This window comes from Lynx rufus, unplaced genomic scaffold (assembly GCF_022079265.1).
Source record: "Lynx rufus isolate CCGP_SWC_20201006 ecotype Redwood Valley unplaced genomic scaffold, mLynRuf1.p SCAF_7, whole genome shotgun sequence".
Taxonomy (NCBI): Eukaryota; Metazoa; Chordata; class Mammalia; order Carnivora; family Felidae; genus Lynx; species Lynx rufus.
Genome location: NW_025814889.1, coordinates 117,167,168 through 117,184,091, shown reverse-complemented (window position 1 = coordinate 117,184,091; position 16,924 = coordinate 117,167,168). Strand labels below are relative to the sequence as shown.

General features: G+C 39.8%; 1 protein-coding gene across 1 annotated transcript in view; it reads left to right on the top strand.

Moving 5' to 3' along the window:
• LTA4H (leukotriene A4 hydrolase) overlaps positions 1 to 10,586 on the top strand; it is a 33,636-nt gene extending 23,050 nt beyond the window's left edge. The window contains exons 16-19 of the mRNA XM_047066000.1: positions 6,768 to 6,863; positions 8,811 to 8,893; positions 9,570 to 9,674; positions 10,380 to 10,586. Coding sequence (XP_046921956.1) covers positions 6,768 to 6,863; positions 8,811 to 8,893; positions 9,570 to 9,674; positions 10,380 to 10,497 — 402 coding nt within the window. The 3' untranslated portion in view covers positions 10,498 to 10,586. The remainder of the gene's footprint in view (positions 1 to 6,767; positions 6,864 to 8,810; positions 8,894 to 9,569; positions 9,675 to 10,379) is intronic.
• The last annotated feature ends 6,338 nt before the right edge of the window (positions 10,587 to 16,924 follow it).

Here is a 16,924-nt window from a genome sequence, read left to right as displayed (position 1 = left end):
GATGTGTGATTTTTGGCTCCTTGTTGAAATGTACAAATATGTCTCTACTCATCAGGGACTTTACTTATAAACTCATGTATTTGGAAAGGTTATTCATAAATCAAGTCTGGGGGTGCCAGTCAGTGGAGTGTGTGACCCTTGATCTCGGGGTTGTGAGTTTGAGCCCCAAGTTGGATGGAGAGATTGCTTACATAAATCAAATCTTAATTAAACAACAACAGAAAATAAGTCAAGTTTGTCCCAAGTGATACCAGCCCTCAATGTGTGAAATTAAGTTTGGGGGGGGGAGCAAATAGATGTTTGGTACTAGTTCTCATTTTTCTTGCTCCTTTTTCAAGTCTTAAAAAAGGTATGCAAAAATATTTGCATTTTCTCTTTCTTTTCCTCATAAATCACTTGTAAGATACTGTTTCAAATATAGCCCTTACCCTTACCAGGTAGATCTAAACTGGTCTCAGGTGAGTGCTAATGCCAGCTGTTAGGGAAGAACCGAGGCACGTTTGCTCTGTCGGTCGGTGTTGTTCACATCTATGGAGCCTCCTAAAGAAGAGCCTCTCTGTGTATATACTGAAACATAACCCTTAGAGAAACCCGAGTGAAGATGTACCCTGGACAGCGCTTTAATGAAAAATATCAGAAAATGTAGGAGCAGTCCTTGTAGGGGAAGAAAAGTACTTTTCCCTCTGCCCTCTGAGTTCTTAGCTGAGAGTCCTGTAATAAAACGCAGATTACCAAGAGAAAAATAAATTTATTAACATGTATATCTCATGCATACATGGGAGAGGCCCATGGAAAAATGACTAGCTCAGATGTGCCTCATTCAGGACTAAACACCATTTCAGTGGGGAAAATAAATGATTTTTAGGAAAGATAAATGGGCCCTCAGGAGAATAGATGGAAGGTATGACAGTTTGTGACAAAGTTTGGCTGTGGTGTCAACTTTTAGTTTCCTTTTCTGTGATAGGAGTCAGTCTTGCCTGATTGATGAAACAGTTGAGCTCCTTTTGGAAGGTCTGTCTTTAGGCAGATGAGCATAGTGCAGAGAAAACCTCTCCTTGCCCTTCCTATTTTTCAAGAGCCTGCAACTGAAATAATCAATATACTAAAGTGGCATATTTGGGAGTAGTGTATTTTGCTACCCTTCATCCTGTCATCTGCAACAAATTTAGATGTTGCCTTTTGACACTTGTTTGTAAAGTTTAGTTATAAGTAACTGATGCTAAGCAGTAAGTGATGAGCAGCATGAAAAAGATACAGGGGCACCTGGGTGGCTCAGTCGGGTAAGCCTCTGACTCCTGATTTTGGCTCCTGTCATGATCCCAGGGTTGTGGGATGGAGCCCTGTGTCAGGCTCCACTGAGCCGGAGCCTGCCTAAGATTCTTTCTTTCTCTGTGTCCCTGTCCCCCCCACCAACCGCTTGCGTATGCACAGAAACAAATGAAGTCACAAGAGGTCACCAGAAAGAGCCAGTACCTCCACCTGGGGCGGGGGACAGTGGATTGGGGTTAGCTGCAGCATGGAGGACAGCTTTGTCCAGAAGAGGGTATTTCAGCTAGGACTGGATATGGTTTGGGCATGGATGAGGTAGAGGAGGACATTCTGGGTGGAAGGGACAAAGTCCAAACAAAGTTTTTTTTTAAGCAGCAACAAAACGTGGAACCTACGCAGATAGGTGAGTTCTGCCTGGTTAGAGCTTAGAGCCTATTCATCTGGTTCATCTCCCAACCCTCCTCTTCCCTTCTGACATGGGGCCATAGCCACAATGACTTCTGTTAAGTTCCATTGGGTTTCATTAAGATAGTGTTTTTCCATTCCTTCCTGCCTTCTATAATGCTGCCCTCTCTGCTTCCTCCCACCCCTCACTCTCTCCTCATCCCAGGCTAAGTAAGGCTTTCCTTCCTTTTCTCCCATAGGATCCTAAACAGCCTTATCACACCATTTCTGGCTTTGTTTGTGTGTGCGCTCGCGTGCACGCGTGTGTGTGCTATCATTAAAGTACTCTTATCAGATTGGAATGAATCAGTTAGCCAGTCCAGTGAACCAGTTAATTGAAAAAATTGGCTAAAGTATGGTGTCATAAAAACTAATCATAAGGAAGAAATTTTATTTTAAAACATAAATTACTCAGATTTTTACTATGGGGCCAAAGCTGTGTATCAACTGCATAAACTAAATTCATGATGCACCTGTAACTTCCAATTTTAGTTTCTTTTATTTTTTATCTATTTATTTTTTAAATGTTTATTTATTTTTGAGAGAGACACAGTGGGAGCAGGAGAGGGGCAGAGAGAGAGGGAGACATAGAATCCGAAGCAGGCTCTGAGCTCTGAGCTGTCAGCCCACAGCCTGACGCAGGGCTTGAACTCACAAACCGTGAGACCATGATCTTAGCCGAAGTCAGACACTTACCCAACTCAGCCGCCCAGGTGCCCCAATTTTGGTTTCTTTTAAAGTGGGAATAGAATTTAAATACACTTGCAAAGCAATTGGTAGCTCCTTCTAGATTTTTCTGTTGTTATTCCCATCTGTTTACAAAGATCTTGTCTACAAATTCTGTAGCAACATTTTTTGTACAGCACTTTTTAAGTTAAAGTTGACTGAGTTTGTCCAGAGCAATAAACTTAATATTTATAGAGACTTCTTCTTTTTTTTTTGGCACTCCTCTTTCATCAGTATACCTATTATTTAACAGGATTTCCTGCTTACAACTACAATTGACATAAACACATTTGGAAACAAGTTTATGTAGTTAACACATAAATCAACAGGTGGGAGAAGAAAAGCACAGGTATTGAAGGGTGGCCCACCCACTCAGAGCAAAGGGCGCACCCTGGACACGAGTCCACTCATTTTACAGAGAGGGTAGAAAGTATCGGTTAATCCAATGAGTGGTTTTAGTGGAGCTCATTTTTTTGTTGTTGTTTTTGAGAGAGAGGAGAGAGAGCATGAGCAGGGGAGGTGCAGAGAAAGGGAGGGACTGAAGATCTAAAGCGGGCTCTGCGCTGATAGCATTGAGCCTAATGTGGGGCTCAAACTCACGAACGACAAGATCACAACCTGAGCCAGAGTCACATGCTCAACCAACTGAGCCACCCAACTGCCCCAGTGAAGCTCATTTTTAAAAAGCTTTTACTGTAAATGTATTTTCTTACAGTATTGCTTGTATCTGTTTCTTTCACTAGGCGATAAGCTCCTTGAGAGCAGAAATTATTTTTATTCATTTCTATATCCCCAGTGCCATCCCCATTTATTCACTGTTGGATAAATACATGAATTAGTAGAGGGAAAACAAGGTTGGAAAAATGTATTAGTTTCCTATTATAGAGAATCTTGATTGTCAAACTAAGGAATGTAAAACAATCTGTAAACAGCAGTGGATCCTTAAAGGTTTTTGAATAGCAAATGAAATGATCAGAGTTGCTTATTAGGACCATTAATCAAGCTGTGTAATATATAGGATCAATTAATATGGAAAAGTGAGAGTAAGAAAGCCAGCTAGTAGGTCAGATAAGATGGTAGTTCAGACCAAAAGGCTTGTGGGGTTTGAACTAGAACAGTGCAGGAGGAAATAAAAGATTTGAAGTAAAAGTTCAAAAAATAAAATTGAAATTTACTTCAAATTGAAGTAAAACCTCAAAAAATAAAAGTTTTTGAGGTTTAATTTTAAATAGCTAGTTAAGATCTTGAAAACATTAAATGTGGAGAATAAGAAAGAGGAATAGAAAGTTCCAGGTTTTGAGGGAACCCTCTTAGAGCCAGAAGAAGGAAGAAAAACAAATCAGAAGTAAGGCAAATCAGAACAATGGAACAAGAAACCAAGGGAAGGGGCACCTGGGTGGCTCAGGCAGCTAAGTGACCAACTCTTGAGTTCAGCCTGGGTCATGATCTCACAATTGTGAGATAGAGCCCTGCGTGGGGCTCAGTGCTGCTGGTGTGGAGCCTGCTTGGGATCCTCTCTGTCCCTTTCTCTCCTCCTCCCCCTTGTGTGCATGCACACACACACACTCTCTCAAATAAATAAATAAACAAATAAACCAAGGGAAAAGATACTGTAATTTAAAATAAAATATAAACATCTTTCTGAAGATTCTGATAACATCATGACCAAGTTAGAACATTACTAACCCTTTAGATCTAGTTCACGATTTTTTTGAGGGGGTAGAAAGTGTCTAGGCAGCTCCTTACCCAGCAGGGTAGTTGTGCACATATGTACGTCCACTGTCAATACTTTGCCTGGAATACTTCCTGCATTCAGTGTTGTAACAAAAAGGACCAGAGATGTTGAGTTACGATTGGAAAAGTGGTTTCATCCTGTATGCTAAATAATTTAGAAAGGTCTAATTATTCCTATGCAGGGAGGGAAATCTGGTGGCACATCTTTTGCCACAGATGATGCTTTAGTTCTTCTGTCTGTGTCTTAAATTTATGTTTTGTGTAGTTCACAAACATGTCATGGAGAAAAGCATGAGGGATCCATGCTTGGATGGATCTTCGACAGCAACGTGATATATTAGGACCTCTGGGTTTTGTTTTGTTTTTAATGTTTACTTATTTTTTGAGAGAGAGAAAGAGAGACAGGAAGAGAGGGAGACACAGAATCCAAAGCAGACGCCAGACTCTGAGCTGTCAGCACAGAGCCCAACGCGGGGCTTGAACTCACAGACTACGAGATCATGACCTGAAATGAAGTCGGTCACTTAACCAACTGGGCCACCCAGGCACCCAGGACCTCTGTGTTCATTTGAAAAATGTATGCCAGCCCACCTACTAAAACTGCTCCTGTACTTCATTTCTGCTTAGATATTCCTTTAGGCTCAGCAGCCAACACGGATGATTATAAATAGTTCACTATCAATAGGAGCAGGTCGTGTCAGAGACAGACTGAGGACATTGTAATCACTAGTTCTCCCTTTGCCTTGTTTTATTGTTCAATTGTTTTTCTTAAATATTAAAAAAATACAAAAGAAAAAATGTATATCACCTATTGGAAGGTGTAAAAAGGTGTACCCACCACAAACATAAGAAAGAAAACCTCAGTGGTACTTTTGGAGCAGCCCTCCCCATCTCATTCCCCTCTCTATCCACATTGCCTTCCCAGCAAGGTAACCGTTACCTTGAATTTTGGTTTATCATTCCATTGCTTTTAATGTTTTTACGACTTACGATATAGCCTTAATAAATATTTTAAATTTGCATGTTTTTGAGCAGAGCATGAGATCTGTAAGTTTTGATAACCAAGGTGAAGTTCCAAAGAGAGATAGTAAAGGGGGTTCTGAACAGGGAGGAAGGTGTAAAATAATGTTTCTTTACAAGGATATATTTATGCATTAAATTTCCTGGAAGGATATATGAGGAACTATTCATATTGGTCACTGGGGAGTAGGACCTAGAGACGTGGCAAAAACAAAGGAATTTTTCATTCAGTCCTATCTGATTTTTTTAAACATTGCATATGTTTCTTTTAAAGTTAAAAGAAACCCTAGTTTATGTGGAAGATAGTATGGAGGTTCCTCAAAAAGTTAAAAATAGAAATACCCTATGATCCAGTAGTCACACTACTGGGTATTTACCCAATAAATACAAAAACACTAATTCTAAGGGATACACGCACCCCTGTGTTTATAGCAGCATTAATTTACAATAGCCAAATTATGGAAGCAGCCCAAGTGTTCATCAATAGATTAATGGATAAAGATGATGTGCACATACACACACACACACACACACACACACACACACACACTGAGGAATATTATTCAGCCATAAAAAAGAAAGAAATCTTTCCATTTGCAATGACATGGATGGAGCTAGAGAGTATAATGCTAGGTAAAATCTGTTAGAGAAAGACAAATACCATATGATTTCACTCAATGTGGAATACAAGAAACAAAACAAATGAGCAAAGGAAAAAAGACAGAAACAAACCAAAAAACAGACTCTTAACTATACAGAACAAACTGATGGTTACCAGAGGGGAGGTGGATAGGAGGATGGGTTAAATAGGTGATGGGGACTAAGGAGTCCATTTGTCATGATGAGTGCTGGGTAATAATGTGGAATTGTTGAATCTCTATATTGTATACCTGAAACTAATATAACAGTGTAGGTTAACTATACTAGAATTAAAATAAAATAATAATAATAAAGAAACCCTAGTTGAAAGGAATTCAAAACTACTTAAAGATTTTTTAAATAATTACTTTGATAATCTTCATTTAATATCTCTTAATCATATCTTCAAAGATTTTTGGCAGTGAATCCTAAATTAAAAAGTACAGACTCATTTTTCTTTTTCTAAGATGATTTCCAAGATTAAGTGGGGAAAACAGAATGTGTGGGGTTGGAGGGAAACATCAGTTTGTGGCCTTATCAATTAATTAGTGTAATATTTAAAAGAATATGCAATTTGATCCTTTACCCAAATTTTACAATTAGCCTGTAAATTAGTTGACATGCTCTTTGTAACATTTCTTTACTTTGACAATCTGTACATCTTGAATGGTACAAAGGATGTAAAAATTTTTTTACTATTAATAGTCTAATTTCTCTTAAGTAATATAAATTTTAGGAGTTATGTTAGCTCTTTAAGTTACAGTGACATCATCTCAAAATTATGAAAGTAGCCAAGGCTTAAATTTATTTTTTACCATCTTGTACATCCTTGTATTTCTGTCTTTTTCTTAATTTTTACTTTTATGTTAGGTGAACCAATAAATATTATTAACTTGTACATTTTATACAAAATAACCAGGAAACATTTTTTTTAGGCCAAAGAAGATGATTTAAATTCATTCACCGCAGCAGACCTGAAGGACCTCTCTAGTCATCAGCTGAACGAATTCTTAGCACAGATGCTCCAGAAAGTAAGTACTAGCTCAAAACATGAGACATTACAATGGATATAATAAAAGCACAGCATTTAGGTCAAACCCAAGTTGGAAAAAAAATGTTAATATGAAAACTAATGGGAAAAAAAATTTATAAAATTCATTTGTTTCTTTAAAGACATTTGTTGAATGCTTATTATGTTTAGTGTTATTATAAATATGAAAATATTTAAGAAAGAAAGAAACCATGTCCACAAAAGCTTATAATCTAGTAGGAAAGGTCACACATACAAAATCTGGCAATTAAAGGAGACATATTTTAGGTATCATTTGAGAAAAACTTAATCTGTAAAGAAGGACTCCCTTCTAAATGGCATCATCAAGGAAAGGTTTTGTGGGAGTGGAGCTAGCTTTGAGGAGAGCAGCATCATAATGCAGAGGTGGAAATTCAAGTCCGAGGGAGTAGCAAGCCACCGTGTTGCAGAAGTTAATGAAGATCATTCTAGAAAGCCTGGTATAGGATGTGATGAATCTTGAATGCTAAGCTAAGAATCAGATTTTGTAGGTAGGAAGGGATCTAACATTTTTAACAGGAAAGGATGGATTATAAAACAAGCCTGCTGGTGGATCAACATGAGGAACACGGGTGGTGGAGTTATCTGGGAGACAGTACCAGGGGGCACTGGGAGGAAAGGAGGGGGCAGGGATGAAGGGTGAAAGGCATGGGTTTGTGCCTGGCTGGATTTGGTGGTTAACAGGAATGAGTCCAAGCAGATCTTAAGGTTTCAAACCAAGGCAATAAAAAGAAAGGCAATAAAACAGAAAGAGGAGGCTGCATTTTGAGAGGGAGGGAAGGACTGGGTCTTGGCTTTCACATTAAAATGCTCTGTTGGGCCTGAGGACCTTGAGAGGGATAAAGAAGACTGGACAGAGTTTCCTAAGGAATCAACACAAAGGGAGGAATGGATTTTAGGCAACAGGGGCTTGGTGAGAATCAATTTTTTAGGGCATAAAGTCGCCATTTTTCATAAATGTCTTTAGCGCTGCCTTGGGGCCAGGGAGAGGGAGGACCTGACGGGATGTTTCCAGAAAAGGCATGGCAAAAATGGGGGAAGATTGGGGGTCCAGGAGGGGACCTTAACCAGTGGACCTACCAGGGCGGACTTGGAGGTTAGCTGAGACCAAACAGTTTGGGAAGGGTCTGGCACTCAGAGCAGAGATGCTTCCGGAGCGAGCATGGGGTGGGTTTTGTAAGAGGAGTCGTGGCAGCAGAGGAGAGTCACCACCCACCTAGCAGCACCTCAGCCTCCCTGCTTGTCCAAACTGAACTTGTCTTCCTTCTTTCCTCACCAGAATTGCTCCCCATTTTAGCTTAAGGTTAAGCCAGGCACAGGAGGTTCATGAACTCCTGAAATTGTATAGAGACATTTGTGTTTGTATGGTAAATGTATCTCTTTTTCCTACGGAAAGGGTCCATATTACTCATCAGGTTCTCAAAGGACCTGTAAGATAGAAGTTTTAAAAGCTATTTTGTAGGCATATAGATCATTTAAAAGGGATTTCAGAGGAAATATGCAAAGATAAAGCTCAGGGTAATCTGTGAGGAAACAAAGAACTGTGGTTTAATACAGAGAATGGGATAAATTTAAGATAGATAAAGTATAAGGAAAAACTTGAAGGACTCTGGAAAGAGTTAGAAAGTTAGATTTTATATATACCAGAAGGTCTGAGGAGAGAAATTCTCATTTAATTCTCTAGGTACCTCACAAATTAAACTATCCCTTCGCTTGTAGCAGAACATCCTTATCCAGAATAAGTTGGCACAAAATTTATTGTAGTGTGCATTTGTTTTCATTTTATCTAACTTATTTCTATATTTGAAAATATTTAGGATTTTAATCTGGCTAAGAATTTCCCCCCAGCTCCTTTCTTCCAAGGAATCCTGTTGAAATGATATGTCATACTTCTTTATTTTGCTCTTAGGCACCTCTTCCATTGGGGCATATAAAGCGAATGCAAGAGGTGTACAAGTTGAATGCCGTTAACAATTCTGAAATACGATTCAGGTACATCATTTTAACTTGTCTCTGTGGAAGAAAGTAGAAACTAGTTTAAAATGCGGAGAAAGGGAAAGCAGAGTCGGAGCCATACATGAGTTTTAAGAAATCCTGTGAAATCTTCTGCGCTTGTATAAATAATCATAGGAATACTTGCAGTATCTGTAAGATGAGAGTATTAATCTTTTTCTTAGAATTTGTTCGAAGCTTCTCTTGGCCTTAAAACAAAAAGGAGAATTAGGAATCCAGAGGTAAATAGTTCTTCCACAACTAGCCAAACTGACTCTGATAAGGGAATAGTTAGAAATCTCTGATTCTGTTATGTGGCTAATCTTTCTTAATTCTGATTTGTAGTGTGAGTCTTAAACCAAAGTTTAATTTCCTTTAGAAACTGCACAGATAAGGTACATGAACACCAACGTAAGCTAGCCTTTTAAAACGTCTGGTCTTTTTCAAGAACAAACTCCTCTTCCTTCTCTTCTCCAGTTATTGAATTGTATGTAAAAGGATTTGAAAAAAAAGAAGGATTTGAGATTCTCAGAATAAAGACATAATATAAAGAGGTGTGCAGTAGAATTATAATGGGATTACTTATCACTATGAAAGTAATCTTCAGAAGTGACTGTATATCCCACCCCTTCCTCCTCATTTCCTACCCCACGCCCCCTAAAAATCTTCCTTTCAGATGGTTACGGCTCTGCATTCAATCGAAATGGGAGGAAGCAGTTCCTTTGGCTCTAAAAATGGCAACTGAGCAAGGACGAATGAAATTTACGCGGCCCTTATTCAAGTAAGAACCCACTCAAATGGTGCTTTGAATTTAGATCAGGAATGGGGAAGAACAATCTTAAGTTTTTCCTGTTGTTAAAATACTTTGTAAAATGCCATCTAAAAATAATTTTTAAATTTGTTAAAGATTACAGGTATAATTTTGGAATAGGAATGAACACTTCTAAAATATTTAGAATTTGAGGTAATTGGATTAGCTGTTTTAGAAACCTTATATATCAATTACCTATTATGGGCCAGATAGGTTTAGACACTGGTGAAAAGGAAGTAAATAGAAAGCAATCTTATGTGCACCTAACGGTCTTTAAAAGCAAGTAGGAGATAATTGGTGGATAGGCATGGACAAGAGAAAGAGTCTGAAGTTATTCAAATGCAATAAGAAATGAACAGATAAAGCCAAACCTTTTTGATTCAAATGTCCCAATGAGGTGGAAGAATAGGTTGCTTGACATACAATAAAGCAATGCGCGGTAGAGGGGAAAAGTTGTATCTTGGCTAAAAGCTAGAATTTAAGAATATCTTAATGAAGTTATTTTGACTGTGGATTTGGCAGGAATTCTGAAAAATATATAACCGTGACATAGACAGTCATAATTAATCTTTTCATTAATTTCACAAGAATAAAATTATACCTGCCAAATAAAACATTCCTTGCCAAAATAATAAGTCATTATCCAACTTTCTTCCTTTTTTCCCGCTCCCACAGAGACCTTGCTGCCTTTGACAAATACCACGATCAAGTCGTCCGTACCTACCAGGAGCACAGAGCTAGCATGCACCCCGTGACGGCCATGCTGGTGGGGAAAGATTTAAAAGTGGATTGAGGACCCACCAATGACGATTTCAGACATTTTTCTTTTTTAAACTGAAGTCACAAAGAAATGGAAAAACTTCAGCTCACATTGTAATTAAAATGTTTTTGTTTTCGGTTTTTATTATTTTGTCGGTGATTTTCATAAATAAAGCTGAGCTACCTTTTTTTTCCTCCCTGCCAGTGGCATGTTCTTTGTAAAGTGCATTTTAACAAAGTTTGGTCTTTTAATTTATAAAAGTAAAATTTGTAATTACATATTTATTTTCCCCAGCACGATCACAAAAGTGTCAACATATTATTTACCTGACATTTTAAGTTCCTTAATATGAAGCTGCTACACACCAAACATTCAACATGATTAGGGTTTTGCTCTTTAAAGGTTTTATTTTTTTAAGTTTGTTTATTTTGAGGGAGAGCAAGCACAAATGGGGGAGGGGCAGAGAGAGAAAGAGCGAATCCCAAGCAAGCTCTGCACGCTCAGCACAGAGCCTGATGCAGGGCTTGAACTCACGAACCGTGAGATCATGACCTGAGCTGAAATCAAGAGTTTGATGCTTAACCCACTGAGCCGCCCTAGCACCCCAGGTTTTGCTTTTTAAATAACATGAACACTCTGTTGGATTTGCTCCCCCACCCGCCCAGTGAACATAGTATAAATGCCCTTTCCAAACTGTATAAACTCTATAGGGAGCATTGTTCCCCCCACCCTGCATCCACCTGCTGATCCACTGGACTTGTCCTGCTGTCCTGTCTGTCAGGGTCAAATGACCACTCCGAACACCAGTATTTCCCATCAGCCTTTCTGAGTCTCTCCCGTCTGTTCAACGTTACTCCTCTCCTTAGTGGTCACCAAACATTCTTCATCCTTGTAGAGCACAAAGCCCATAGAAAGAATACAATTATAGTATATACTGTACATATAATACACACTGGAAATGATACGACTTGAACCAAATGTAACAAAGCATCCCATGAGTGTAATGTACCCTGGGGCGCCTCAGCACATGGTTTGGGAACCACAGTTGTATTAGTGTTCTTTGATTGTAAGTGAGAACGACTCATGACTAGAAGTCAGAAAAGGAAAAGGAGGATTATTTTAAGGATACAGGGCAGGGGCAGGTTGTCAGAACCTGTGGACAAACAGAAGGGCACTGACACCCAGAATTGCCAAGCAAGCAATACTCTTTCTTGTCTCTCATTTCTGCTTCTCTCCTCCAAACTGTAGAGTCTGGCTACCCTCCAGCTTTGCTGTTGTAAATAGTTCTTGTCACATGGAAAGACTGTCTCAATTCCAAATTCCGAGAGGTGAGACTCTGACCCAGTTTGGGTCCACCCATGGCCACATAAACTTTAGCAAGAGGAGTGATGTCTCAGAGTATAAATGTGGGTGGAGGTCTATCATTAAATACACAGAAATAATCCTGAGATTCTCCGTACTCTCTCTCTAGCAGTTCCCTGCTTCTGGACACATCTACACCGCAGTGATTCTGTTTCTCAAGGCTCTGCTTTAACATGTCTTCGGTACCAGAAAGTCCATAGGACAGAGTTCAGCTCACATCCCTGGTATATAATCAGGTTCTGAATGATTAGACTTTAGCAAATCTATGGACCCAAATGATGCTTTTGAAGCCTTCTCCTGGCCCATAAGCTTTCCCACACTCTAAGTTAAGGTCACGTTTCAGTTACCATTGATGAACGAACCTGGAAGGGAATTGGGACAAGGGACACTTCAATTGAAGGGTGGTGGTGAAGGATGAGATGAAGAAGGTAGAGGGCGCTAGAGACAAACATCACAGCTTTACCTGGGCCAGAGCTCAGTGGAGTCCACATTTACACACTTCAGCTAATAAGCATATGTTGAATATATTTGTGCTAGGCTGGATATACACATAATTTCTGGGTGAACAAAGATAATTTCTATACACTGCTAAAGAAGAGATACGCTAAAGCAACCCGGGGAAGGGCCGTTTAACCCATCCAAAGGGTTTAGGAGATGCTTCCTGGGGAAGAGAAGGCCTATACTGAGTCTTCAGGGATAAGAAATACCTAACTTAGCAAAGAAAGTTGGAAATGTGTTCCAGATGGATAAAGAATGACCCAAAGGTCATTGGGAAGTGAAAATAGCTTGACTCTGCTCCATGTTGTCTAGGGCATGAGTCTGAAATCTTCAAATGGCTCAATTTGCTGGGTGGTATCATCCAGATGCTTCCTCCCTCACATGTCTGAAGTCTGACCTGGGATTAGTCACAAGCTGGGCTCAGCTGAGCCTGGCAACTGGAGTGCCCAAGTGGTTTGTGTTTTCTCACCACACAGTGGATGGCTGGACTTCTTGGTAGTCTTCTTTGTAAGTGCATCCATCACCAGAGTAGCACCAGGAAGCCAGAGAATGTCCCTTATTTCATTCCCAGCACCTGGCATAGTGCTTGGGATAGAACAGGTATTCAAAAATATTTGTTGGCTGAGTGAATGGAGGAGGGTAGAAGGTTAAGGTGTTTCACCTCTAAGGGCCTCAGTTTTCTCAGAGACGTAAGAAGTAAGGTCTTCCTCTGAAAACTAGAGGAGATGGATGTTGAGAAGTGGGTGAATGTTTTAGAAACCTGCTGAGGGGGAGGGGCAAGTAGAAGGACAGTGCCATGATGTACATCATCACAGAACTTTCTATAGCAGAGCCTTCCACCAGGGTGAACACAGATAGCAGTTTGTTATGATGACCCAGGGGGTGAATTTAACTCAGAGAAGGCATAGGTTTAGGGTGATAAAGGAATTTCAAAGTGCTGAAGAAAGAGTGGCCCAGGTGAGCAACCAGGACACCAGCTTCCTAGGAAAGAAAATGAGGAAGCTGGTGGGAAATGGAGGAAAGGAGGAGCCAACCAGAGGTCAGGTCCAAGGGCAAAGATGACTAAAGTAAGGGGGGAGCTGGAAGGCTAAAAGGGCATGGTCAGAAGACAGGGTACTGGAATTTAAGATTTCTTATGTGCATTAAAGTCAGATGGTGACAACAAGAACCATATGATCGTCTCAATAGATGCAGAGAAAGCATTTGACAAAATACAACATCCTTTCTTGATAAAAACCCTCAAGAAAGTAGGGATAGAAAGATCATACCTCAAGATCATAAAAGCCATGTACAAAAGACCCAATGCTAATATCATCCTCAATGGGGAAAAACTGAGAGCTTTCTCCCTAAGGTCAGGAACAAGACAGGGATGTCCACTCTCTCCACTGTTATTCAACATAGTATTAGAAGTCTTAGTCTCAGCAATCAGACAACACAAAGAAATAAAAGGCATCCAAATTGGCCATGAGGAGGTCAAACTTTCACTCTTCGCAGATGACATGATACTGTATATGGAAAACCCAAGAGATTCCACCAAAAAACTGCTAGAACTGATTCATGAATTCAGCAAAGCTGCAAGATATAAAATCAATGCACAGAAATCGGTCGCATTCCTATACACCAACAGTGAAGCGACAGAAAGAGAAATCAAGGAATTGATCCCATTTACAATTGCACCAAAAACCTAGGAATAAACCTAGGAATAAAATACCTAGGAATAAATCTAACCAAAGAGGCGAAAAATCTATACACTGAAAACTATGGAAAGCTTATGAAAGAAATGGAAGAAGACACAAAAAAATGGAAAAAGATTCCATGCTCCTGGATAGGAAGAACAAATATTGTTAAAATGTCAATACTACCCAAAGCAATCTACATATTCAATACAATCCCTATCAAAATAACACCAGCATTCTTCACAGTGCTAGAAAAAACAATCCTAAAATTTGTATAGAACCAGAGAAGACCCTGAATAGCCAAAGCGATCTTGAAAAAGAAAACCAAAGCAGGAGGCATCACAATCCAGACTTGAAGCTACACTACAAAGCTGTAATCATCAAGACAGTATGCTACTGGCACAAAAACAGACACCCAGATCAGAGGAACAGAATACAGAACCCAGAAATGGACCCACAAACGTATGGCCAACTAATCTTTGACAAAGCAGGAAAGAATATTCAGTGGAATAAAGACGACAGTCTGTTCAGCAAGTGACGCTGGGAAAACTGGACAGTGACATGCAGAAAAATGAACCTGGACCACTTTCTTACACCATACACAAAAATAAACTCAAAATGGATGAAAGACCTCAATGTAAGATGGGAGGCCATCAAAATCCTCGAGGAGAAAGCAGGCAAAAACCTCTCTGATCTTGGCCGCAGCAACCTCTTACTCAACACGTCTCCAGAGGCAAGGGAAACAAAAGCAAAAATGAACTATTGGGACCTCATCAAAATAAAAAGCTTCTGCACAGCGAAGGAAGCAATCAGCCAAACAAAAAGGCAACCGATGGAATGGGAGAAGATATTTGCGAACGACACATCAGATAAAGGGTTAGTATCCAAAATCTGTAAAGAACTTATCAAACTCAACACCCAAGAAACAAATAATCCAGGAAAGAAATGGGCAAAAGACATGAATAGACACTTCTCCAAAGAAGACATCCAGATGGCCAGCTGACACATGAAAAAATGCCCCACATCACTCATCACCAGGGAAATACAAATCAAAACCACAATGAGATACCACCTCACACCTGTCAGAAGGGCTAACATTAACAACTCAGGCAACAACAGATGTTGGTGAGGATGCAGAGAAAGAGGATCTCTTTTGCATTGCTGGTGGGAATGCAAACTGGTTCAGCCACTCTGGAAAACAGTATGGGGGTTCCTCAAAAAATCAAAAATAGAACTACCCTATGACCCAGCAATTGCACTGCTAGGTATTTATCCAAGGGATACAGGTATGCTGTTTCGAAGGGGCACATGCACCCCCATGTTTATAGCAGCACTATCAACAACAGCCAAAGTATGGAAAGAGCCCAATGTCCATCGATGGATGAATGGATAAAGAAGATGTGGTAGGTATATATATATATATACACACATACACACAATGGAGTATTAGCGATCAAAAAGAATGAAATCTTGCCATTTGCAACTATGTGGATAGAACTGGAGGGTATTATGCTAACCGAAATTAGTCAGAGAGGGACAAAAATCATATGACTTCACTCATGAGGATTTTAAGACACAGAACCGTTGAACACAAGGGAAGGGAAGTAAAAATAATATGAAAACAGGGAGCAGGACAAAACATAAGAGACTCTTAAATATGGAGAACAAACAGAGGGTTGCTGGGGGGAGTTGTGGGAAGGGGGATGGGCTAAATGGGTAAGGAGCATCAAGGAATCTACCCCTAAAATCATTGTTGCACTATATGCTAACTAACTTGGATGTAAATTGAATAAAAAATAAAATAAAATAAAATAAAATAAAATAAAATAAAATAAAATAAAATAAAATAAATTCAGGTGGTGACAAATTGCAGGGATGTGGATGGCTAAAGTGCAAGTTTCAATAACACTCAAGGAGTGGTAGCTCTTTCTTTTTACATTTCCCAGGAAGCTGCGGAGGAAAGAGAGATTTGGGGTGTTGGTGTTTTCCATGAACTACTATGTCTCTATTCCGAGCACAAATCTGTTTTAGTGGAAACAGGCTTCAGGATCTTTCTGCTGCAATAATCAAACCTCTAGAAACTGGCTTATTACTAAAATGCTGCTTAGTTAAAACAGTGCCCACATTTCTTTGATTCCTTTTTCATTCTCTTCGGAGTTCCTTAATCCACTGGTAATGAATTAGGTGCAGAGAGGAGTTAACTGTGTTGAAGATGCTTAATTGGATTAGGGATATCCATGTACCAAGCTGCAAGAACATTTAGAAGCTAATATAGGTATACAGAGCATTAGAGTCCAAATAATAGTGATTACACACACTTCTGTAACATTTCCAATTTACCATCTGCTGAGCTAAGGGCTTTACATATATGAGCTCATTTAATCCTCCATAAAGCCCTTTGAAATTGGCACAATCATTGTCCCCAGCTTAGAGATGAAGAAACTGAGGCCGTGAAAAAGTCAAGTAACTTGCCCAGAGGTCACATCGCTAGCAAATGGCAAAGCCAGGATTTGATCCCAGGTAGACACTGCAAATACAGCAGTGAGGCAGCTCACCCCTCTTCCCTTTTGAAGAGGAAACAAGAGGCTAATTAATAATTTACTTGCTCAAAGCTAATACATAGTGGAGCTGGAGTCCCACTGTGGCGGTCTGAGCTGTTAACCTCCCAGCCATGATAGCTCATTCATCCAGACGTGACCTTCAGCTGTGAGAATGATCTCTGGCCTTTGCCGTCTCCCTTCGTTGAGGGACAGCATGGGAAAACCTTAGTGGCGGCAGGGGGTGGTTGCTCAACACATGTTTGTGGAATAAACAAGAAAACGAAGATTGCCACACTCCATGGTGTCACAGTAGGCCAGAAGGTGCATTTTACTGTTGAGTAATTCTAGATAAAGACAGGAACACGGTGTTTATAGGCTGCCCTC